Source organism: Amblyraja radiata, chromosome 24 (assembly GCF_010909765.2).
Source record: "Amblyraja radiata isolate CabotCenter1 chromosome 24, sAmbRad1.1.pri, whole genome shotgun sequence".
Classification (NCBI taxonomy): domain Eukaryota; kingdom Metazoa; phylum Chordata; class Chondrichthyes; order Rajiformes; family Rajidae; genus Amblyraja; species Amblyraja radiata.
In genome coordinates, this window is record NC_045979.1 from 35,485,289 (window position 1) to 35,511,433 (window position 26,145).

Sequence of the window (26,145 nt, forward strand, 5' to 3'; positions counted from 1 at the left end):
CACGGGGGGGGTGGGGGGGGGGGGGGGGGGGGGGGGGGAACGTGCGAACTCCACACAGGGAGGGCGGGGAATTGAGATATACAGTTCAGATTAGTTTAGAGGTTCCATGCGGAAACAGGCCCTTCGGCCCACCGATCCAGCAGCGTATGTGGACCCTGAGCCTTGGTGCTCTCATCTTCGTTCACTCCAGCGAGACCAGGAGACAACGCTGTTGCAACAATGAGGAAGGGAGCCACACTCACGCAGTCCAATTTGCTTTTTTTCCACAGGTAGAAGGGGTCTGTGACTTGCATCAGGGTGTTCTTCAGGTTGACTGCGATCAGTGCACCCAGCACGGACTAGACACCGACACAAAGTGAGAGTTAAACCACGTGCATCACCCCCCCCCCCCCTTCCCCCCCTCCCTCCCCCCCCCCCGCTGTGTACCCCCTAGACCTGCACCCATTCCTCCCCTTCCCCCTCCCCTTCCATCTACCCCCTCCCCCTATCTCATCTCATCACTATTTTATTTGTATGACTGTAAGGGAAAAATAATTTTGTTGACTCTTCATTGAGGACAATGACAATAAATTAAATCAAATCAAATCAAATCACTAACTAGAGAGCGGGCCTGACTAGGATTGCCAAGGGCGGTCCCGTACGTTAAGATTATTAAGGGTTTGGACACGCTAGAGGCAGGAAACATGTTCCCGATGTTGGGGGAGTCCAGAACCAGGGGCCACAGTTTAAGAATAAGGAGTAAGCCATTTGGAACGGAGACGAGGAAACACTCTTTCCCACAGAGAGTGGTGAGCCTGTGGAATTCTCTGCCTCGGAAGAAACTTAGGAAGGAACTGCAGATGCTGGATTACACCAAAGATAGACACAAGATGCTGGTGTTACTCAGCAGGTCAGGCAACATCTCCGGAGAGAAGGAATGGGTGACGTTTCCGGTAGAGGCCCTGAAGAATGACCCCGACATGAAACGTCACTCCGGAGATGCTGCCTGTCCCGCTGAGTTACTCCAGCATTTAGTGTTTATCTTCGGTGTAATCCAGCATTTGCAGCTCCTTCCTACACAGATGTGGAAGGCATGTTGGGTATGCAGGGTCATTCATCCCATAGTAAGGACTGATCCAAGATGTTCTTACCTTAGGAAGGGGTTCCAGGTACACGCCCAGCACCATAAACACCAGAAGCACCACGATCACCACAAAGAAACTCGCAAACTGGAAATGAGAAAGGAGAAAGAGTTGTCAGTCTGTGGAATCCTCTGCCTCAGAGGGCGGTGGAGGCCGGTTCTCTGGATACTTTCAAGAAAGAGCTAGATTGGGCTCTTCAAGATAGCGGAGTCAGGGGATATGGGGAGAATGGTCAAGAAGGAACTGCAGATGCTGGAAAATCGAAGGCAGATAAAATTGCTGGAGAAACTCAGCGGGTGCAGCAGCATCTATGGAGCGAAGGAAATAGGCAACGTTTCGGGCCGAAACCCTTCTTCAGACTGGTGGGGAGAAGGCAAGATTGGGGATGATCAGCCATAATCACATTGAATGGCGGTGCTGGCTCGAAGGGCCGAATGGCCTACTCCTGCACCTATTGTCTATTGTCACACATATATAAGTGAAGATTGGGCGGAGTGGTAGAGTCACTGCCTCACAGCGCCAGAGACCTTGGTTCAATCCTGACTACGGGTGCTGTCTGCATGGAGTTTGCACGTTCTCCCCGTGACCTGCGTGGGTTTCCTCCGGGTGCTCTGGTTTCAACCCACATTCCAAAGACGTGCAGGTTTGTAGGTTAATTGGCTTCTGTAAATTGCCCCCTAGTGTATAGGATAGTGTGGGGTGATGGCTGGTCGGTGTGGACTCGGTGGGCTGAAGGGCCTGTTTCAACTCTGTACCTCTAAACTAAACTAAAACAACGCTTGATTTTGTATACTCAATAAAAGTGACCGCCACACTGAAGTGATGCCGACCTAGTAAGGAACTGTTGAACCTGGAGAAACCTCCTTGTCGTTTTGGAAAGGATTTGTACCCAGAAAATTCAAAAAGTCCCTTGACTTTTGACTTTAGATTTTTTACGATCCAGCGCAGAAACAGGCCCTTCGGCCCACCGCCAATCACCAACCATTCCGTACTATCCCACACGCTGGGGAAAATTTATAGTTAGTTATAGAAGCCACCAACCTACAAACCAGTACGTTTGATAAAATTGGAGCATGGCTGGAAACCGGAGCACCCAGGTCACAGGGAGAACGTGCAAACTCCGTACAGACAGCACCCGTGGTCAGGGTCTGACAGCATCTTTGGAGAAATATGATGGAGAACATTTCGGGTCGGGACCTTTCTTGTTTTCCACAGATGCTGCCTGACCCACTGAGCTTCTCCAGCACTTTGTGTCTATCTTCAGATGGTTTGCACGGGTTCGGTGGGCCGAAGGGCCTGATTCCTGTACCCATGACTCCGTGACACAGCATTACTGGTTGTGTTGGGGTACTGTTGCTTCTGTGACCTTTTAGTCCACTTTAGTTTAGTTTAGTTTAGTTTAGTTTAGTTTAGTGATACAGCCTGGAAACAGGCCCTTCGGCCCATCGAGTCCATGCCAACCAGCGATCCCCGTACACTAACATGCCAGGGACAATTTGCAATTTTTAACGAAGCCAATTAGTCTCCAAGCCTGTCCGTATTTTGGGATGTGGGAGGAAACCGGAGCACCAGGAGAAAACCCACGCGGTCTGCTCATACAACCTCTGTACGTACAGCACCCGTAGCCGGGATTGAACCTGGGTCTCTGGCGCTGTAACGCAGCAACTCTACCGCTGTGCCATTGGGCCGCCCCCATATTGTCGATGGTTGGCATGGGTTTGGTGGGCCGAATGGCCTGATCCCGGCACCCGTGACTATGGCACAGCACTGCTGGCTATTTTGGGTTCAGTTGCTTCTGTGACACTAGTTTAGTTCAGTCTAGTTTAGTTTAGAGATACAGCGCGGAAACAGGCCCTTCGGCCCACCGAGTCTCCACCGACCAGCGATCCCCGCACACTAACTCTATTCTACACACATTTGGGACAATTTTTACATTTACCAAACCAATTTACCTACAAACCTGCACGTCTTTGGAGTGTGGGAGGAAACCGAAGATCTCGGAGTAAAACCCACGCAGGTCACGGGGAGAACGTACAAACTCCGTACAGACAGCGCCCGTAGCCGGGATCGAACCCGGGCCTCTGGCGCTGCAAGCGCTGTAAGGCAGCAACTCTACCGCTGCGCCACCGTGCTGCCCCTAGTGCCAACACGTGTTGGCAGAGGGAGTTGCCGATTTACCTGCGAGCTTCCACCGCCGCCCTCCACAGCCAGGGTAACCGACAGTGCACAGCAGATGACGTGGATGTTGAAAAAGGATCCAAAGAAGTTTCCGCAGCCCAGCGCCAGCATTTCCTGGAACAGAAAGGAAATGGGGAATCGTCACAGTCCTGGGCAAGAAGTGTGTGTGTGGGGGGGGGTCAAAATCCCAGAGGGTTCGGCAACTTATTGGGATAAGGGGTTCCTTTGGGAAAAGCGACGACTGTAGGCCATGCAGCAGCCTGGACCTCGCCTGAATCGGGCCCCCTACAGGAGGTGCATCGCCCTGGACCAGATGTTGCCTACAGTGGCATGGAACGATAGGGCAGCTGTTGAGAACGCCTACAACTGTGTTTGGTTCTAAATTAGATATAGTCCTGAGGGCAAACGGAATGAAGGGATGTGGGGAGAAAGCAGGATCGGGGGTACTGATTTAGGATTGTCAGCCATGAACATATTGAATGGTGGTGTTGGCTCGAAGGGACGAATGGCCTACTTACTCCGGCACCTATTTTCTATGTTTCTAACGTATCTACCATCTACCTCTCTGGAGACCCTCGGACTATCTTTAATCGGACTATACTGGACGTTATGCCTGTGTGCGTCTGTGTTTTTCTCCGGGTGCTCCGGTTGCCTCCCACACTCCAAAGACGTGCAGGTTTGCAGGTTAATTGGCTTGGTATGAATGTAAAATGTCACTAGTGTGTGTAGGGTAGTGCTAGTGTGCGGGGATCGCTGGTCGGCGCGGACTCGGTGGGCCGAAGGGCCTGTTTCCACTCCGTATCCCTCAGCTAAACTAAATGAAACGAAAGGAATTGAGACCTGTATTATCATAAGATAACAGGAGATAGCTAAACATAACTGATGAGGGCACTCCGCACACTGAGGGCAGGGCGTTTACCTGGCTGGCGTTTACATCATAGCCGTGTCGGGAGGCGATTGTTCTGCCAATCGCTAAGTTAATGACGTATCCTACAATGGCCAGCGAGATGGCGGGTCCGATCATTTCGCTCCAAAGGCCAACGTCTGGGGCTTGTGGAGAAGGCATCCTGCGGGAGAAACCAAACACGTTGGGTCGACAACTTCCTCACTCCCAAATAAGGGACAAAAGGTCAAATATACGGGACAAATTCCCGACGGCGGTTCGTTGACCGACTGGGCCGTGGCTGGGTGAATGATGAGTTGGCCCCGGGTGCTGGACTGCACACAAAGCCCAGCCGGCGGGGCCAGCTGAGGAGTTTTGGCCCGGGGGCCGCGCAATGTCGCGCGCAAAGTCCGGCGCCCCGTCCAACTCACGAACCGATGATCGGCCGTGAGAAGGAGGGGTGGTGGTGGTGGTGTCGGCGGTCAGCGAAGGTCCGAAGGTCGGACAGCTGGCCGGACTGCCGACCGACCGACGGGGCCACGGGCGAGGAGCTGCTGCTGCTGCTGCACTCCATGGGCTGCACTACGTCGGGACGGGTGAGGCGGGGTCTGGACGCGGCGCTCCGACCCGACAGTCCCCTCGACCCGAGTAGTAGCTGTCAAACACGGGACAAGGGCGGTCCTGTACGGGACAAACCAATTTAGCCCAATATACGGACAGTTGGCAACACTAACTCATGGTGCTGGAAGGATCATTCTTGCAAACCTCATCTGGACCCTCTCCAGAGCCAACACATCCATCCTCAGATATGGTGCCCAAAATTGCTCACAATATTCCAAATGCAGCCTGACCAGCGCCTTATAGAGCCTCAGCGTTACATGTGTTGGAAGGAACTGCAGATGCTGGGTTGTACCAAAGATAGGCACAAAACAATGGAGTTACTCAGTGGGTCGGGCAGCATCTCTGGAGAAAAAGGAATAGGTGACGTTTTGGATCGGAACCCTTCTTCAGACTGAAAGGTAGAGGTGGGGTGGAGGGATAGAGGGGGAGGGAACAAAGGTCAGAACAAATCAGAGTCGACAACTAGGAAGGGTGGAGCCCACAATGGCCCATTGTTGACCGGGGAAGATGTGCTAACGAGAGGGGTACAGGGATCCGAACTGGGGAGCTACTTGGACGGGTTGGGGGGGGAGAGGGGGGGAGGGAGGGAATACAGGAGTTACTTTAAATTGGAGAAATCTAATTCATGCAGTACCGCTGGGTTGTAAGCTGCCCAAGCGGAATGTGAGGTGATGCTCCTCCAATTGTCGTTGGGTCTCCGTACAGACAGCGCCTGCGGTCAGGATCGAACCCGGACCTCTGGCGCCGTGAGGCAGCAACTCTACCGCTGTGCCACCGTGCTACTATTCCCCCTGCCTCAACTATTTCCTCTGGCAGACACAAGGAATTGCAGAGGCTGGTTGACCAAAAAAAAGACACAAAGTGCTGGAGTAACTCAACAGGTCAAGCAGGTATCTCTGGAGATGATGGATGGGAGCCACCCTTGCACGGTGGAGGTCATGGACAGTCTTGAATAGCACGCGGGCTGTAAATTCTTTCGCAACCATGTGACAATAATAAGCTCCACTCGACTAAACCGCAGAAATTCTTCATTCTGAGAAAACGTTTAACGCCTCCGTGTTGTATCCAGATGTTAATGTGTCCGAGATTCTCCGAACAGGGTGGGATTGCGTTGTGAAGTTTTCCAAGTGCTGAACAACAGGTTTGTTTTTTTCCGACAAACTTCCCCGATGTTTTCTGCGAGCGTCTCCGTCGTGCAGACAAAGTCGCTCGGAGGTTTTGTATTTGTTCCAGGCTTTGATTGAAATCTGCTTCCAGCCAAGATGATCTTGTGAGAGAGATAATCCTACCCAGCCACGCAAGTGTTGCCACATCCAGTCTCACATTCCTGCATGTTTTTCCAACCTTCTTCCCCTCAGGGGGTCTCCAGAGCAGAGGACGTCTGGGTTTCCACTCCGCCAGACAAAACGGGGGGGACCACCGTGTTCGAGAACAGCTTCTCTCCTGCAACCATCACGCTCATGAACACCGCACAAGTAGAGCTGCCGCCTCGTGGCGCCAGAGACCCGGGTTCGATCCCGGCCCACGGATGCTGTCTGCAGAGCTGCCAAGTTTTGTCAGAGCATTTCAGTATTCTAGCAGCAGAAAATCAGTATTTTGCTGCGGAAATCGGTACCGTTACACGGTGCAACTTTTTCGGTGACCTGATACGTCAGTCAGTGATGCCGACAGTCGCCGAAAAAAAATCAGCCAAGTGGGACAGGCCGTTTAGGAAGTTCAGCACGACCCCAACAACTCTCACCAACTCCTACAGATGCGCCGTCGAAAACACTTTATCAGGATGCATCACGGCACGGTTTGGGAACAGCGCAACGCAGGTTATGGATGTAGCCCAGACCGTCACACAAACCAACCTCCCTTACATTGGCTCCACCCACACCTCACGCTGCCTCAGCAAGGCCAGCAGCATAAACCAAAGACCAGTCTCACCCCCGTCACTCCCATTTGTAGGTTAATTGGCTTGTGTAAATTGTAAATTGTACCCAGTGAGTAGGGTAATCGCTGGTCGGCAGGGACTCGGTGGGCCGAAGGGCCTGTTTTCACGCTAAACAAAATCTCTACACAAAACTAAACTAAACTAAAGTGAAACTTAGGGTAAAGTAAAGTCAACTATACTGAACTAAACTAAAATAAATGAAATTAAACTTAGAGGGGGAAGGGGTAAGGTACAGCGTGGATAGGGCGGGTTCGATGGGCTGAATGGCCTGCCACTGCTCCTATTTCTCTTGCTTATGCCCCTGTCCCACTTAGGAAACCTGAACGGAAACCTCTGGAGACTTTGCGCCCCACCCAAGGTTTCCGTGCGGTTCCCGGAGGTTGCAGGTGGTTGCCGGAGGTTGCAGGTAGTGGAAGCAGGCAGGGAGACTGACAAAAACCTCCGGGAACCGCACGGAAACCTTGGGTGGGGCGCAAAGTCTCCAGAGCTTTCCGTTCAGGTTTCCTAAGTGGGACAGGGGCATTAGGGTCATCAACATAAAGGCTCTCACTCACCCGAGAGGAATCACTCCAACAACATCAATACCATATTTTCTGGGCATGTGGAGGCCGCCAGATATTGCTGTGGTGACCACGACCTAAACACGAAACAAAACCATTAGCTCAAGGATCTGCAGGTGCTGGAATCTTGCGTAGAAGACAAAGCGCTGGAGTAACTCAGCGGGTCGGGCAACATCTGTGGAGGACAGGGATAGATGACGTTTTGGGTCAGGCCAACTTGAGAATTATCACCTAGCCGTGAGCTCCGTGGATGCTGCCTGAACCACTGAGTTTTAGTATTAGTCTTAGTTTGAGTTTTAGAGATACAGCGTGGAGACAGGCCCTTCGGCCCACCGTGTCCGTGCCGACCAGCGATCACCCCGCACACTAGCACTTTCCTACATTGTGGGGACAATTTGCTGAAGCCAATTAACCTGCAAGCCCGCACGTCTTTGGAATGTGGGAGGAAACGGGAGCACCCGGAGAAAACCCACACACGGTCACGGGGAGAACGTAGGAACTCCGCACAGACAGCGCCCGCAGTCAGGATCGAACCCGAGACTCTGTCGCGATAAGGCAGCAGCTCTACCGCTACCCCACCGTGCCGCCCCTAGGTTACTCCAGCTCTTCGCATCCTAAGTGGGTGGCACGTTGGCGCAGCAGTAGAGTTGCAGCACCAGAGACCCGGGTTCGATCCTGACTACGGATGTTGTCTTTATGGAGTTTGTACCTTCACCTGCGTGGGTTTTCTCCAGGTGCTCCGGTTTCTTCCCACACTCCAAAGGCGTGCCGGCTTGTATGTCAATTGGCTTGGTATAATTGTAAATTGTCCTTAATGTGTGTAGGAGATCGCTGGTCGGCGTGGACTCGATGGGCCGAAGGGCCTGTTTCCACGCTGTACCTCTAAACTAAACTAATCTAAGTGAATTTATTTAACCCTTCTCACCCAAAGCGGTGACACCTGTGAAGACTCACTGAGCCATTGAGGGGTTAACTTGCAGAAGTTTATTAAATTAGGAGTCAACAGTCAGTGTGTGGGAAGGAACTGCAGATGCTGGATTACACCGAAAATAGACACAAAAAGCTGGAGTAACTCAGCGGGACAGGCAGCATGTCTGGAGAGAAGGGACGTGTGACGTTTCAGTTCGAAACCCTTCTTCAGCCTGATGTCAGGGGGAGAGGGAGATACAGAGATAAGGAAGTGTAAGATGTGAAAATAGAACAAAGGGAATGGAGATCAGGGAAGATGTAGAATAGATCAGTGTTGGCTGGGAGAAGGTGACAACAAAGCAAACAGAGATAGAATGTAGTCGGAGACAGTAAGACTGGTGGGAGAACTGGGAAGGGGGAGGGATGGAGAGGGAGAGGGGAAAGCAAGAGATACTCGAAGTTGGAGAAGTCGATGTTCATACCGCTGGGGTGAGGTGTAGGAATGGACAGAGTCGGCAGCCGTGACTTACAATGACAATTTCCATCGGGATTGGGAAGGGCAGCTTGTGTTTGAATCTGACGTTGATTTCCTTCACGGCGAATAAGATCACACTACTGATCAGAGCGTAAATCAGTGAAGCCACATTGGTCTTGGGAAGGTTTTTGCAGATGTCAATGAAGGTCTGGATAAAACAAAAGATAGCAAGGTCAGTCGTGTTAACATCAGTTTAGTTTATTGTCACGTGTACAGTGAAAAGCTTCATTGATGCGTGCTAACCAGTCAGCAGAAAGACAGTACAGGATTACAATCGAGCCATTTACAGTGCACTGATACATGATAAGGGAATAATGTTTAGTGCAAGGTGAAGCCAGCAAAGCTCGATCAAGGATAGTCTGAGTGTCACCAATGAGGTAGATAGTAGTTCAGGACCTGCTCTCTGGTTGTGGTAGGATGGTTCAGTTGCCTGATAACAGCTGGGCAGAAACTGTCCCTGAATCTGGAGGTGTGCGTTTTGACACTTCCGAACCTTTTGCCCGATGGGAGAGGGAGTGGCCGGGGGTGAGACTGGTCCTTGATTACGCTGCTGGCCTTGCCGAGGCAGCGCGAGGTATAAATGGAGTCAATGGGAAGGTGAGGTTGGTTTGTGTGATGGTCTGGGCTGCGTCCACAATTATAGACAATAGACAATAGACAATACACAAGCCCTCTTGAAATAAATTGGTTGCAATTTCTTGCGGTCTTGGATGGAGCTGCTCTAATGCATCCCGATAAAATGCTTTTAGTGGCGCATCTGTAGAAGTTGGCGAGAGTTGTACAGGGGACATGCGGAACCTCCCTAAGCCTGGCATCCAAAATATGGCAGAGAGACAGAAACGTGTATCGTCCCGTCAGCTTCCCCCTTCACGTACTTACGTAGATTATCGCCAAGGGGCCACTGTAGGCCTGAATGGTCAGGCCAAAGATGTACTTGAGCACCGAGATGAAGATTTGCAAGCCAGCCGCTGTCATGAAGCCTCGGATGAACGACTCCGAGAGGTAAATGGAAATGAAACCAAACTGAACGAAACCCAGACATATCTGTTCATCAACGAGAAAGAAGCTGGTGGTGAGAAAGCTTGCAGCAACAGCACCTCAAATTTCACTTGGGCAGCATGCAACCCAGCGGTTTGAAGAAGGGTCTCGACCCGAAACATCACCCGTTCCTTCTCCCCAGAGATGCTGCAAGTCCCACTGAAATACTCCAGCATTTTGGTGTCTATGGATTCCTGGGATGTCAGGACTTTCATATGAAGAAAGACTGGATAGACTCGGCTTGTACTCGCTAGAATTTAGAAGATTGAGGGGGGATCTTATAGAAACTTACAAAATTCTTAAGGGGTTGGACAGGCTAGATGCAGGAAGATTGTTTCCGATGTTGGGGAAGTCCAGAACAAGGGGCCACACACAGTTTAAGGATAAGGGGGAAGTCTTTTAGAACCGAGATGAGAAAAACATTTTTGACACAGAGAGTGGTGAATCTGTGGAATTCTCTGCCACAGAAGGTAGTTGAGGCCACAGTTCATTGGCTATATTTAAGAGGGAGTTAGATGTGGCCCTTGTGGCTAAAGGGATCAGGGGGTATGGAGAGAAGGCAGGTACAGGATACTGAGTTGGATGATTAGCCATGATCATATTGAATGGCGGTGCAGGCTCGAAGGGCCGAATGGCCTCTACTCCTGCACCTATTGTCTATGTTTCTATGTTTCTATGAATATTGACTTCTCCAACTTCAGGAAACCCTTGATTACCCCTCTCTCCATCCCTCCCCCATCCCAGTTCTCCGACCAGTCCGGCTGCCATCCTGATTACATTTTATCTCCTCATACTTAATTGTCACTTTCCCCTCATCCAACAATGAGCAAAATCTACATTTTCCTTGCACTTTGTCCCCTTTGATCTCTCATTTTCACACCTCACCCTTCCACATCTCTGTGCCTCCCTCACCCCTGACTCTCAGTGTGAAGAAGGGTCTCGACCCAAAGCGTCACCCGTCCCTTCTCTCCAGAGATGCTGCCTCGGTGAAACAGCCAACATAACATTATATCCTTAGTTTTCATCTTTACTTTGGAGAAACAGGCCCTTCAGCCCATCGTGACCATTCCAACCAGTTCACTAGCAATATCCTACACACTAGGGACAATTTACAATTTTACTGAAGCCAATGAGCCTACAAAGCTGCACGTCGTTGGTGTGTGGGAGAAACCAGAGCACCCGGAGAAAACCCACATGGTCACGCGGAGAACGTACAAACTCCGTACAGACAGGTCCCGTAGTCAAGATCGTACCTACGCCTCTGGCACCATCTCTCCCTCCTAACCCCATTCACCTGCCTTCTCCCCATAACCACTGACACCCGTACTGATCAAGAATCTACCTTAAAAATATCCACTGACTTGGCCTCCACAGCCTTCTGTAGCAAATAATTCCACAGATTCACCACCCTCTGACAAAATAAATTCCTCCTCATCTCCTTCCTAAAAGAACGTCCTTTAATTTTGAGGCTGTGACCTCTAGTCCTAGACTCTCCCACTGGTGGAAACATCCTCTCCACATCCACTCTATCCAAGTCTTTCACTATTTGCTAAGTTTCAATGAGGTCCCCCCTCATTCTTCCAAACTCCAGCGAGTACAGGCCCAGTGCCGTCAAACGCTCATCATATGTTAATCCACTCATTCCTGGGATCATTCTTGTAAACCTCCTCTGGACCCTCTCCAGAGCCAGCACATCCTTCCTCAGATGTGGGGCCCACAATTGGTCACAATATTCCAAATGCGGCCTGACCAGCGCCTTATGGAACCTCGGCATTGCATTTGTAGGAAGGAACTGCAGATGCCGGTTTAAACTGAAGATAGACACAAAAAGCTGGAGTAACTCAGCGGGCCAGGCAGCATCTCTGGAGGGAAGGAATGGGTGAATCAGTCCGAAGAAAGGTCTCGACCCGAAACGTCGCCCATTCCTTCTCTCCAGAGATGCTGCCTGTCCCGCTGAGTTACTCCAGCATTTTGTGTCTATCATTGAGTATACAAGTTGCAAGGTCATGTTGCAGGAAGGAACCGCTGATGCTGGTTTAAACTGAAGATAGACAAAACAAGCTGGAGTAACTCAGCGGGACAGGCAGCATGTCTGGAGAGAAGGAATGGGTGACGTTTCGAGTCGAGACCCTCCTGCAGACTGGCCATCCCTGTTCTTGCATTAAATGCAGACAACAATAAATGTTGGCCCTCTTCCGTCCACCAGGGGTTGTGGGGGGGGGGGGGTGGATTCCGTACCTGTATTATCGCCGTTAAGCAAGCCAGGGTCCCTGAAACGTGCATGCGATAGGTGTGCATGGCGGGTATGTCCGTCACCGTTTCATTTAGCGTCTCGTTGAAGTGTTGGAAGTTCTCCATTGGGGCCAACGTTTGCACCACTTGCCCCACAATAATGCTCAGGACCGCAAATGTACCTGCGCGCAAAACACACCTTCAATCAATCAATCGATTAATGAATGAATGAATCAAGCAATCAGTTTCACTCATCACATACACATGCAAGTGCAGTGAAATGAATTTGCCAGCAGCGGTACAATAAAAAATAAGAACACACAATACACGATAAAATTAAACACAAACATCCTTCATCCACAGTTATTCACTGTGGTGGAAGGCACAAAGAACAGTCAAACCCCTGTCCCACGGTACGAGTTCATTCCAGGAGTTCTCCCGAGTTTGCCCTGATTCGAACTCGGAGATTTACGGTAATGGCCGCTCGTCGGTACTCGGGGCTCTCGTGGACATTTTTCATCACGTTGAAAAATCTTCACCAGTCTTCCCGTGCTTACCTGCCGTTAGCGAGTCTTCCCGAGTACCTGCCGTTAGCGCTAAGAGACGTCCCCGAGCTCCGACGTACCCGCTACGTTCATTCTCCGCGCTTACCACGAGTTTGATTTTTTTTTAAACTCGGGAGAGCTCTTGGAATCAACTCGTACCGTGGGACAGTGCTATCAGTCCTCCTCCATTGTTCACCCGTGGTCGGGGCCAGCAGCGACATGATTCCATTTTGCCGTTCATAATTGTCACAGAAGGTTTAGACAGGCACGTGGACTGTCTGAGTGTGAGTCGAAGAGTGTCGGGGAACAGATAGAACCCTGAGGGGTAACTTTCTTCGCACATGGTCATATTGAATGGCGGTGCTGTCTCGAAGGGCCGAATGGCCTACTCCTGCGCCTTATTAGATATGTTTCTATGTCAATGTTTCCAAAGGGTGGTGGAATAAGCTGCGGAGGAGGTAGTTGAGTTTGAGTTTAGTTTCTTGTCACATGTACCGAGGTACACGTTTTCATAGCAAAAGGATTTGAGTATATGAGCAGGGAGGTTCTACTGCAGTTGTACAGGGTCTTGGTGAGACCACACCTGGAGTATTGCGTACAGTTTTGGTCTCCTAATCTGAGAAAATACATTCTTGCCGTAGAGGGAGTACAGAGAAGTTTCGCCAGACTGATTCCTGGGATGTCAGGACTTTCATATGAAGAAAGACTGGATAGACTCGGCTTGTACTCGCTAGAATTTAGAAGATTGAGGGGGGATCTTATAGAAACTTACAAAATTCTTAAGGGGTTGGACAGGCTAGATGCAGGAAGATTGTTCCCGATATTGGGGAAGTCTAGAACAAGGGGTCACAGTTTAAGGATAAGGGGGAAATCTTTTAGGACCGAGGTGAGGAAAACATTTTTCACACAGAGAGTGGTGAATCTCTGGAATTCTCTGCCACAGAAGGTAGTTGAGGCCAGTTCATTGGCTATATTTAAGAGGGAGTTAGATGTGGCCCTTGTGGCTAAAGGGATCAGGGGGTATGGAGAGAAGGCAGGTACAGGATACTGAGTTGGATGATCAGCCATGATCATATTGAATGGCGGTGCAGGCTTGAAGGGCCGAATGGCCTACTCCTGCACCTATTTTCTATGTTTCTATGTTTCTATGAAAAGTGTTTGCTGCATGCTAACTAGTCAGTGGAAAGACAAGACATGATTACAATCGAGCCATATACAGTGTACTGATGCATGATAAGGGGAATAATGTGAATATCATAGCTAAAGTAAGAATTGTCGCTGTAGGAATAGAGAATCAAGAGTGTGGAGCACTTGTAATATACGATTGTAGATAGAAACATAGACAATAGGTTCAGGAGTAGGCCATTCGGCCCTTCGAGCCAGCACCGCCATTCAATGTGATCATGGCTGATCATCCCCAATCAGTACCCCGTCCCTGCCTTCTCCCCATATCCCCTGACCCCGCTATCTTTAAGAGCTCTATCTAACTCTCTCTTGAAAGCATCCAGAGAATTGGCCTCCACCGCCCTCTGAGGCAGAGAATCCCCCATATCCATTGATTCCATTATCACCCAGAGCTAAATCTAACTCTATCTGCTTGATAGATCTAAATCTATCGGCTTCTGTGGCTGGCACGCCTGGGCAGCAAGTGAGGCTGGGGCTATCGTAACGTTTAAGAAACTGTTAGGCAGGTACATGGATAGGATTGGAGGGATATGGGCCCTAGTGGGACTAGTGTAGCTGGGACATGTTGGCTGGCATGGGCAAGTTGGGCCAAAGGGCCTGTTTCCACGCTGTGTGACTATGACACTATTAAGTTTAGTTTATTGCTACATGTACTGAGGTGCAGTGTAAAGCTTTTGGTGCCTGCATTTCTTCTCATTTCATCTGAAACATTAGCTTGACGTTCCCTAAAGCTGCTGACCAGCTCTCTGTTCCGACCCGAAATGTCACCTACTCCTTTTCTCCAGAGATGCTGCCTGACCCACTGAGTTACCCCAGCATTTTGTGTCTATCTTCGAAGTCAATGGATATTTTCAAGGCAGAGATAGTTAGATCCTTGACTTGGAAGGGAGTTAGGGGATACGGGGAGAAGGCAGGAGAATGGGAAGATAGACACAAAATGTTGGAGTAACTCAGCGGGACGGGCAGCATCTCTGGCCAGAAGGAATGGGTGACGTTTCGGATCGAGACCCTTCTTCACACCCTACACCCTACACAACAGGATTGTCAGTATTTAGCGGTTGTGAGAGAAAGGTAGATCAGCTATCATTGAATGGGCCGAGTGGACTTGATGGACCGAATGACCTAAATCTGCTCCTACAACTTATGAACTTATGAACTTAAGCCAGCGTCTGCAGTTATCATAAGGAATAGGAGTAGAATTGGGCCATTCGGCCCATCAAGTTTACTCCGCCATTCGATCATGGCTGATCTATCTCCCCCTCCTAACCCCATTCTCCTGCCTTCTCCCCATAACCCCCGACACCCGTACTAATCTAATCAGTTCACTAATCAGTTCCTTCCTACACAGCTCTCTAACCTCGATATATCCTTTGTTTTCCAACACTTGGATGATTCAAGAAAGACTTCAATAGACAATAGACAATAGACAATAGACAATAGATGCAGGAGTAGGCCATTCGGCCCTTCAAGCCAGCACCGCCATTCAATGTGATCATGGCTGATCATCCCCAATCAGTACCCCGTTCCTGCCTTCTCCCCATATCCCTTGACTCCGCTATCTTTAAGAGCCCTGTCTAGCTCTCTCTTGAAAGCATCCAGAGACAGATGTGTACAGCAATTCGTTCTTCCCCCGCACAATTAAAGCATGGAATAATCTACACCCAACTATAGTTACCCAACCAGATGCAACTAAATTTAAAGTAGCTCTTTCTTCCCAATAACCCTTTCTGGCTTAAGCCCTCCCTTCACCACCTCCAGTTTAAATTCTATTTGGAATATTTTGGAGGACCAAGAACCAAGAAACCTGCCTCCACCGCCCTCTCAGGCAGAGAATTCCACGTCAAGACGTCAAGACAAGACAGGCCATCAAGGGCCCCTCTGTTTTCCTGCTCGACTGGGCGGTTGAGTAAACTGTCGGACAACGTCACAAAGAGTCCCATTGTCAACATGAAGGCAGACAGGAAGCACAAGCACAAGTTGAACAAAAAGCTCGCCTGAGTTATCACCAACACAAGCCACGGGGGATTGACGTTTTGGCTTTCGCGATCTCGCGTGGAAAACAAAAAATGTTTAAAAGCACGGCAGCGACAACAGCGGAGATAGGAAGGCGTGGCTGACCAACCTGGGACCATGTGGTGGATGCTTCCGAGGAAGAAGTAGACAATAAGGGGGAAAAAGGAGGAATACAGCCCATTGACAGGGGGAAGACTGGCTAGCAGAGCGAATGCCATACCTGTAAAACAAAGCACATTACAACAGATGAACATAGAATGGCACAGCACAAGAACCATTTATTTTAAATCAAAAAATGTATTCAATTATTAAAAAATAATATTTATACTACAATAAAACAAGCCAGAACCCACCACCATAATACAATACAAATATATATCCATAATAAACTACTAGACAACTATGCTACAATCCTAGGTACACAAAATTGCTGGGGAAACTCAGCGGGTGCAGCAGCATCTATGGAGCGAAGGAAATAGGCGACGTTTCGGGCCGAAACCCTTCTTCAGTGCTACAATCCTTATTGAGGATACATTCAACACCCTGTGTCACTGTGTCAATAGACAATAGACAATAGGTGCAGGAGTAGAGGCCATTCAGCCCTTTGAGTCAGCACCGCCATTCAATGTGATCATGGCTGATCATCCCCAATCAGTACCCCGTTCCTGCCTTCTCCCCATATCCCCTGACTCCGCTATCTTTAACAGCCCTATCTAGCTCTCTCTTGAACGCATCCAGAGAACCTGCCTCCACCGCCCTCTGAGGCAGAGAATTCCACAGACTCACAACTCTCTGTGTGAAAAAGTGTTTCCTCGTCTCCGTTCTAAATGGCCGACCCCTTATTCTTAAACTGTGGCCCCTGGTTCTGGACTCCCCCAACATCAGGAACATGTTTCCTGCCTCTAGCGTGTCCAAACCCTTAATAATCTTATATGTTTCAATAAGATCTCCTCTCATCCTTCTAAATCACTGAGTGTACAAGCCCAGCCGCTCAGCATATGACAGTCCCGCCATCCCGGGAATTATCCTTGTAAACCTACGCTGCAATCCCTCAATAGCAAGAATGTCCTTCCTCAAATTAGGGGACCAAAACTGCACACAATACTCCAGGTGTGGTCTCGCACTTGTTGTGCTGCTGCAAGAAAGAATTTAATTGTTCAGTTTTCGATACATTTGACAATTAAGCGCTCTTGACACTTGGCTAGCTTGTGTATGAAGGATGACAGACAAAAAAAGCTGGAGTAACTCAGCGGGACAGGCAGCATCTCTGGAGAGAAGGAATGGGTGATGTTTTGGGTCTTCGACTGGTTAGGGATAAGGGAAGCGAGAGAGATAGACGGTGATGTGGAGAGATAAAGAACAATGAATGAAAGATATGCAAAAACGGAGTCAAGGGAAATGGGGAGAAGGCAGGAACGGGGTACTGATTGTGGATGATCAGTCATGATCACATTGAATGGCGGTGTTGGCTCGAAGGGCCGAATGGCCGACTCCTGCACCCATTGTCTAATGTCTATTGTCTATTGTCTACTGTCTATTGGCTGGGGTGTAAGCTGCCCAAGCAACATATGTAGGTGCTGCTCCTCCAATTTGCGTTGGGCCTCACTCTGACAGTGGGGGACTGGTTTCACCTGGAGAGGGAAGGCTTCTTACCTTGAGGCACCTGTATCGTCCCTCCGCTGATACCCGCAATGACATCGAAAATAAACGCCTTCTTGAAATTGTACTTCGGAAGCCATGAGATTATTGGGAAGAGCTGGATGACGATGGATTTTAGCCGAGCGGTTGAACAGCTGGGAAAACATCAAGGAAAAGAACCACAGATTAATCTGCGTGGAAGTTCTTCCATCAAGGACATTTGCCTAGTGTTTAAGAAGGAACTGCAGATGCTGGAAAATCGAAGGTGGACAAAAGTGCTGGAGAAACTCAGCGGGTGCAGCAGCATCTATGGGGCTAAGGAAATAGGCAACGTTTCGGCCCGAAACCCTTCTGGAAATAGGCAACGTTTCGGGCCGAAACCCGGAAGGGTTTTGTCCTGAAACGTTGCCTATTTCCTTCGCTCCATAGATGTTGCTGCACCCGCTGAGTTTCTCCAGCACTTTTGCCTACCTAAACACATATGCCTATTTGTCTGCTCTTAATAGCTTTACAAAATTCAATTAACAGATGCTTGAAATATGAAACAAAAACACCAAATGTTGGAAGGTCATGTATTCCACTTATTTGTCTCGCACGTATATTTTTTCAGAATCCTGACTCCATGTGTAGAGTTGCTGCCTCACAGCGCCAGGGACCCGGGTTCGATCCCGGCTACGGGTGCTGTCTGTACGGAGTTTGTTCTTTCTCCCCGTGCCCTGCGTGGGTTTTCTCCGAGATCTGCGGTTTCCTCCCACACTCCGAAGACGTAATTGGCTTGGTATAAGTATAAAATTGCCCCTAGAGTGTGTAGGATAGTAGTGAGACAAAAATGCTGGAGAAACTCAGCGGGTGAGGCAGCATCTATGGAGCGAAGGAATAGGTGACGTTTTGGGTCGAGACCCTTCTTCAGACTGATGTGTAGGGTAGTGTTAAGGTGCGGGGATCGCTGGTCGGCGCGGACTGGCTGTTTCCGTGCTGTACCTCTGAACAAAACTAAACTAAAAAAAATACAGACATTTGTTTTTGGTTTACCTGAATAACTTCCGTGCTTTTTGTGAATGTGGATAACTCCTGATTTTTTTCTGATATTCCTCATCAAATTCGGGAATGGAGTAGGCAGTTCGGTCTACAATGTAACGTGGACGGATATGCATCTTGCTGGTATCTTATTCACTACGGAGAAATACAACATGTCAAGAGAGGAAATTCAACAACTCTTATCTCCAATGAGGCTTGACAGTCTCTGCAGTGTGGTAGTTGGCACATGTACTGCGGTACACTGAAATTCATCTTTGTATCACTGTACAGAAACACTTAGATACAACTTAGACACATCTTATGTTTAAGAAAGAACAGCAGATGCTGGAAAAATCGAAGGTGGACAAAAATGCTGGAGAAATTCAGCGGTTAAGGCAGCATCTATGGAGAGTAGGAATAGGTGACGTTTTCCGCGGAGCGAGACCCTTCTTCAGACTGATCAGATCAGTGTGAAGAAGGGTCTCGACCCGAAATGTCACCTATTCCTTCTCTCCATAGATGCTGCCTCACCCGCTGAGTTTCTCCAGCATTTTTGTCTACCTTAGATACATCTTAGATACGCATCTCAGATACAGTACAAGTACAGGTAGATGCACGGAGTCTCTTGCCCAGAGTAGGTGAATCGAGGACCAGAGGACATAGGTTCAAGGGGCAATTGCTGAGGGGCAATTTTTTCACACAATGGAACAAACTGCCAGAGGAGGTGGTTGAGGCTGGGACTATCCCAACATTTAAGAAGCAGTTAGACAGGTACATGGATAGGATATGTCTGGAGGGATATGGACCAAATGCTGGAAAGTGGGTCTAATGTAGCTGGGACATGTTAGCCAGTGTGGGCAGGTTGGGTCGAAGGGCCTGTTTCCACACTGTATCATTCTATGACTCTAATGGGGCTGTCCCACTGTACGAGCTAATTCAAGAGCTCTCCCGAGTTTAAAAAATAAATCAAACTCGTGGTAAGCATGTAGAATGTACGTAGCGGGTACATCGGAGCTCGGGGATGTCTCTTAGTGGCTCGTAACGCTAACGGCAGGTACTCAGGAAAGACGGTAAGCTCGTGAAGACTCGTGAAGATTTTTCAACATGTTGAAAAATGTCCACGAGAGCCCTGAGTACCTACGAGCGGCCATTACTGTAATTATCTGAGTTCGAATCAGGGGAAACTCAGGAGAACTCTTGAATTAGCTCGTACAGTGGGACAGCCCCATAAGTGTTTAGCAGTAGTAGACTGTGTCAGTTTGCCGATGCATCATAGAAGGCATCCCGCTAAGATGCATCTCAACTTGGTTTGTGGACAGCTCAGCCCAAGAACGCAAGAGATTTGCAGAGAGTTGTGGATGTAGCCCAGTCCATCACACGGACCACGCTCCCCACCGTCCACTCCAGCTACACTTCACACCTCGGGAAAGCAGCCGACAGAATCAAGGACCACCTTCCTCCTCTCCCCTCTCCCGCCCGGCAGAAGATACAAAGGTTTGAAAGCGTGCCATCAGATTCAACAGCAGCTTCTTTCCTGCTGTTGAACAGACCTTTCATATGCTAAGGATCTTCCAATCTACCACGTTGCTGCCATTGAACTTTTTTCAACCTGCACTTTCTCAGTAACTGTAACACTCTATTCTGCACTCTGTTTATTTTCTCTCGTGCACTGCCTGATACACCCACGTATAGGTTTGTTTGTACATTATTCACATTATACTCACATCACATATAAGATTGTTAAGGGTTTGGACACGCTAGAGGCAGGAAACATGTTCCCGATGTTGGGGGAGTCCAGAACCAGGGGCCACAGTTTAAGAATAAGGGGTAAGCCATTTAGAACGGAGACGAGGAAACATTTTTTCACACAGAGAGTGGTGAGTCTGTGGAATTCTCTGCCTCAGAGGGCGGTGGAGGCCGGTTCTCTGGATGCTTTCAAGAGAAAGCTAGATAGGGCTCTTAAAGATAGCGGGGTCAGGGGATATGGGGAGAAGGCAGGAACGTGGATGATCAGCCATGATCACATTGAATGGTGGTGCTGGCTCGAAGGGCCGAATGGCCTACTCCTGCACCTATTGTCTATTGTCTATTATTAAATGCTATTCACATTATATTCCTTTATCCTGCATCTGTACACTGTGGACGGCTCGATTGTAAAGTCTTTCCGCTGACTGGATAGCACGCAACAAAAAAGCTTTTCGCTGTACCTCGGTACACGTGACATTAAACAAAACTAAAAATGAAGACAGGCACAAAAGGCTGGAGTAACTCAGCGGGACAGGCAGCGTCTCAGGACAATAAACTAAACACAAACACAAACTCATGGACTGGAGGGCATGCAAAGCAAAAGTAGTACAAGTGACAAATTTAAACCAATACCATTTTGACAAAGTTCCTATGTTCTATTTTGTTTAGGTTTTAGAGATACAGCGCAGAAATAAGCCCATCGGCCCACCGAGTCGCGCCGACCAGCGATCTCCGCACACTCACACTACCCTACACACACCAGGGACAATTTACACATACGCCAAGCCAATTAACCTACAAACCTGCACGTCTTTGGAGTGTGGGTGGAAATCGGAGCACCCGGAGAAAACCCACGCGGGTCTTGGTTCTTGGTTTCTTGGTCCTCCAAAATATTCCCAATGGAATTTAAACTGGAGGTGGTGGAGGGAGGACTTAAGCCAGAAAGGGTTATTGGGAAGAAAGAGCTACCTTAAATGTAGTTGCATCTGGTTGGGTAACTATAGTTGGGTGGAGATTATTCCATGCTTTAATTGTGCGGGGGAAGAACGAATTGCTGTACACATCTGTCTTGGTAGCTGGGATCACAAATTGGATCGAATGCCCTCGTCTGCTCCTAATTGGTTTGGGTTTGGTGTAGGTCTTGTAATCTATGTCGAGCTGACCATTTAACATTTTGTAAAAACAGATCAAACGGTGAGCTTCACGTCTGTCTTGGAGAGGGTTCCACCCCGACCAGTGAATTCAGAAGTTTGGTAACACTCGCTTCTCTCTCATAGGTGTTAGTCACGGGGAGAACGTACAAACTCCATACAGGCAGCACCCGTGGTCGGGATCGAACCCGGGTCTCCGGCGCTGTGAGGCTGCAACTCTACCTCTGCGCCTCCATGCTGCCGTGAATGTGCTCCGTGCACTCAGGCCTCACCTCTCCTCAACCCATCTCTCCCATTCACCTGTATCCTCACCTCCAGCAGCCTCTGGGTGAAGCTGGGGGTCTCTTATACACACTGCATTGTACATGCTCAGTGCCAGCAACGTTATACTGTCTCCCTGACACATACTGTCACCATAGAGCACGGTGGCGCAGCGGTGGAGTTGCTGCCTCACCGCGCCACAGACCCGGGAAGGTGGGAGTCGGCTATGGGACCGGATCTGCCGGCTCAGGCCGGGACAGAGTTCCAGAGCCCCGGCCACAGGGGGACAGATTCCACCCGCCGATTGGCCGCTGGGTCAGTCTCCCTGCCCGCGGGTACAAGAACTGTTCCAGAGCCGCTGCCTGAAAAAAGCTCTGAGAATAGCTAAGGACAAACTGCACCCATTCCACACACACCTGGATTTCCTGCCATCAGGACAGAGATCCCGTAGCATCAAAGCCCGGACAACCAGACTGCTAAACAGCTTCCTGCCACAGGCTGTGGGGCTGCTAAACAGCTTCCTGCCACAGGCTGTGGGGCTGCTAAACACTCACTCCACCTGATTCTGCTGCTTTGCACTGACAATTAAAAACCTCTGGCACTGGCCACTCAAATCAGCTGCCCTGGACATTTTAAGAAATACTGTTTTTACTGTATTTTAATGTTGCTGCTTTTAATTTATTTGTACTGTTTCATCAGGGACAGGATTGTTTTTACTGTTATTATGTGTGAAATGTTTAAGTTTCATGTGCGATGCTCCGGTATTCCCTGGGGAACGTCTTCTCTGCCATAGAGGGAGTGCAGAGAAGGTTCACCAGACTGATTCCTGGGATGTCAGGACTGTCTTATGAAGAAAGACTGGATAGACTTGGTTTATACTCTCTAGAATTTAGGAGATTGAGAGGGGATCTTATAGAAACTTATAAAATTCTTAAGGGGTTGGACAGGCTAGATGCAGGAAGATTGCTCCCGATGTTGGGGAAGTCCAGGACAAGGGGTCACAGCTTAAGGATAAGGGGGAAATCCTTTAAAACCGAGATGAGAAGAACTTTTTTCACACAGAGAGTGGTGAATCTCTGGAACTCTCTGCCACAGAAGGTAGTCGAGGCCAGTTCATTGGCTATATTTAAGAGGGAGTTAGATGTGGCCCTTGTGGCTAAGGGGATCAGAGGGTATGGAGAGAAGGCAGGTACGGGATACTGAGTTGGATGATCAGCCATGATCATATTGAATGGCGGTGCAGGCTCGAAGGGCCGAATGGCCTACTCCTGCACCTAATTTCTATGTATCTATGTTTCTATGTTTCTCATTTTGCACTGTACAATTGTTGCTTTGTAAGATGACAATAAAGTTGATTGATTGATTGAAGTCCCGATGAGGCCGCGATCGGCCGCCACACCCAGCCTAGGGGCCACATTTTTGGGGGGGGGGACGTCCAGGGGGGGATTTCAAGTCCGGTCTCGGAAATGTATCCGGATTAAAGGAGGTGCCGGACCACCAGTTGGCGGAAAATCGTTGGTGGAACCTGTAACTCCTGTCCTATCAACCTCTGGCGTTCCTGAGAAAACAATCCAAGTCTGTCCGTGCCTGGTGAAAATTCATCAACCTTAGTTTTGGCAGCACGATGGCGCAGCGGTAGAGTTGCCGCCTCACAGCGCCGCAGGCCCGGCTTCGATCCCGACCACGGGTGCTGTCTGTACGGAGTTTGCACGTTCTCCCCGTGACCTGCGTGGGTTTTCTCCGGGATCTTTGGTTTCCCCCCCCCCACGCTCCAAAGACGTGCAGGTTTGCAGGTTAATTGGCTTGGTGTAAATGTAAAAAATGTCCCCAGTGTGTGTAGGATAGTGTTAATGTGCGGGGATCGCTGGTCGGCGCGGACTCGGTGGGCCGAAGGGCCTGTTTCTGTGCTGTATCTCTAAATTAAACTAAAAACAAAATTTAATTGAGTCTCAACTGCAATTGGGAGGTGCCGGCAGTTCCTAGTTCCCACCACACTCTGTGTGAAGAGGTGTTTCAAGGCCACCGATTTGCATGTCCATAATTTAAAGATAAGTTCACATGTCTGACATCCCTACCAGAGGAAATAACTTCTCTCACCCTACGTTGTATTTAGTGTTTAGTTTAGAAATACGGCACAGAAACTGGCCCTTCGGCCCACCCAGTCCATGCCGACCTTCGATCTGATGAAGGGTTTCGGCCCGAAACGTTGCCCATTTCCTTCGCTCCATAGATGCTGCTGCACCCGCTGAATTTCTCCAGCATTTTTGTCTACCTCCGACCATCAATCACCTGTTCACACCAGTTCATAAGTTCTAGGAACAGAATTCGGCCATTCGGCCCATCAAGTCCACTCCGCCATTCAGTCATGGCTAGTCTATCTCTCGCTCCTCACCCCATTCTCCTGCCTTCTCCCCGTAACCCCAGAGGCCCGTACCAATCAGTTCCATGTTATTGAACTTTCACAGCCGCTCCCTACACACTAGGGGGCAATTCACAGAGGGGCCGATTAGCCTTCAAACCCGCACGCCTTTGAGATGTGGGATGGACCCGGAGCACCCGGAGGAAACCCGCGCGGTCACGGGGAGAACGTGCAAACTCCACACGGACGGCACCCGTAGTCAGGATTAATCTGGCGCCGTGAGGCGGCAACTCTACCGATGCACCACCGTTCCGCCCTTGAAAAGTGTTGGAGCCATTCAGCACAGAAAGAGGCCCTTCAGCCCATCTTGCCCGCGCAGTCACTATTGTATATATTCCCTTCAGAAGGAACCACAAAATGTTTCCGGGCTGCAGAATAAGATCGTTATATCTGTACCTAATTAATGAACTAATCCTTTAATCTCTTAAACATTTCCTCTGGATCAACCAGGTAGAGTTGCTGCCTCACAGCGCCAGAGACCCGGGGTCCATCCTGACCACGGGCGCCTTCTGCGTGGAGGTTATACACATTCTCCCAGTGACCACGTGGGTTTTTCTCCGGGTCCCCTGGTTTCCTCCCACACTCCAAAGACGTGCGGGTTGAAAGGTTTCTGCTAATTGTAAATTGTCCCTCGTGTGTAGGATAGAGCTGGTGTACAGGGTGATGGCTGGTCGGCATGGGATCGGTGGGCCGAAGGGCCTGTTTGCCCGCTGCACATCTAAACTAAACTAAACTAAACTAAACCTTAATCTTCCCAGCACGAGTCTAGACCTAATTAATCTTAAACCATAATTATTATTTAAATAAATGTCGTGCAGCTTTCAAGACTGATAACCGCACGGAGCGGCATGTTTGTTCCCACCTGTAGCTGGTCACACACCTACCCTTTGTTTCTGAAGGTCACCTGTCCTTCACCAGACGCAATGGAATGAGCAACATTATCAATATTGGGCTTGAGTCACATGGAGCTCTGATAAACAGCTCCTGAACCCAGCTCTAAAACACAAAGTGCTGGAAGAACCCAGCAGGTCAGGCAGCATCTGCGGAGGGAAAGGACGCAAGACGTTTCGGGTTGGACTGAGCGAAGCATAGGGTGTAAGGTTCTGACTGTCCACCCTACCTATGCCGCTCATCGTTTTACATACGTCTATCAGATCTCCCCCCCCCCCCCCAGTCTCCGACCCTGCAGAGAGAGCAATCCAAGTTTGTCCAAGGTTTGTCCAAGTTCTGAAGAAGGGTCTCAACCCAAAACGTCACCCATCCTTTTCCCCGGAGATGCTGCCTGACCCGCTGAGTTCCTCCGGCACTTGGTGTCTATTGAAGTTTGGCCAACCTCTCTGTGTAGCTGATAGCCTCTAATCCAGGCATCATTCTGGCAAATGACCTCTGCACCCTCTCCAAAGCCACCACACCCTTTCTGTGCAAGGGCGACCAGAAATGAACACAAATGTGGCCGGACCAACGTTTAATACATCTTCAACAAGACTTTTAAAAGTTTGTTCAACTCCACCTCATAAATAATACACTCCTGGTAAACCTCGTCTCTAGTTTGAGAGACACAACCTGGAAACAGGCCCTTCGGCCCACCGAGTCTGTGTCGACCAGTGGTCACCCCAAACACTTTCCTACACACACTAGGGACAATTTTACGTAGACAAAATTGCTGGAGAAACTCAGCGGGTGAGGCAGCATCTACGGAGCGAAGGAATAGGCGACGTTTCGGGTCGAAACTCTTCTTCTGACTGAAGAAGGGTCTCGACTCGAAACGTCGCCTATTCCTTCGCTCCATAGACGCTGCCCCACCCGCTGAGTTTCTCCTGCATTTTTGTCTACCTTCGATTTGTCCAGCATCTGCAGTTCTTTCTTAAGCAGGGACAACACACTGATGATCTGTTCTGTAGTCAATGCCTACTATGTTCTGTTGTGCTGAAGTAAAGCAAGAATTTCATTGTCCTATCAGGGACACATGACAATAAACTCACTTGAATCTTGAATCTTGAATCTCTTGAGTTTTACAACTTACCAAAGTCAATTAACCTACAAACCCGCACGTCTTTGGAGTGTGGGAAGAGACCAGAGCACCCGGTGAAAACCCACGAGGTCACAAGGAGAACGTATAAAAAGTCAGTGGAGGCAGCGCCCGTAGTCGGGGACAAA

At 49.4% G+C, this 26,145-nt stretch overlaps 1 protein-coding gene across 2 annotated transcripts in view; it reads right to left on the reverse strand.

Moving 5' to 3' along the window:
- The window catches only part of slc26a9 (solute carrier family 26 member 9), a 100,836-nt gene that overhangs the window by 32,179 nt on the left and 42,512 nt on the right, over positions 1–26,145 (reverse strand). For both annotated transcript variants that reach the window (XM_033042918.1, XM_033042917.1), the window contains exons 2-12: positions 18,427–18,567; positions 17,410–17,549; positions 15,866–15,976; positions 12,020–12,195; positions 9,623–9,787; positions 8,739–8,891; positions 7,294–7,376; positions 4,219–4,366; positions 3,300–3,413; positions 1,131–1,208; positions 243–338 (exon numbers count right to left, since the gene is read on the reverse strand). In XM_033042918.1, the coding sequence (XP_032898809.1) occupies positions 243–338; positions 1,131–1,208; positions 3,300–3,413; positions 4,219–4,366; positions 7,294–7,376; positions 8,739–8,891; positions 9,623–9,787; positions 12,020–12,195; positions 15,866–15,976; positions 17,410–17,549; positions 18,427–18,548 (1,386 nt within the window). In that variant the 5' untranslated portion in view covers positions 18,549–18,567. The remainder of the gene's footprint in view (positions 1–242; positions 339–1,130; positions 1,209–3,299; positions 3,414–4,218; positions 4,367–7,293; positions 7,377–8,738; positions 8,892–9,622; positions 9,788–12,019; positions 12,196–15,865; positions 15,977–17,409; positions 17,550–18,426; positions 18,568–26,145) is intronic.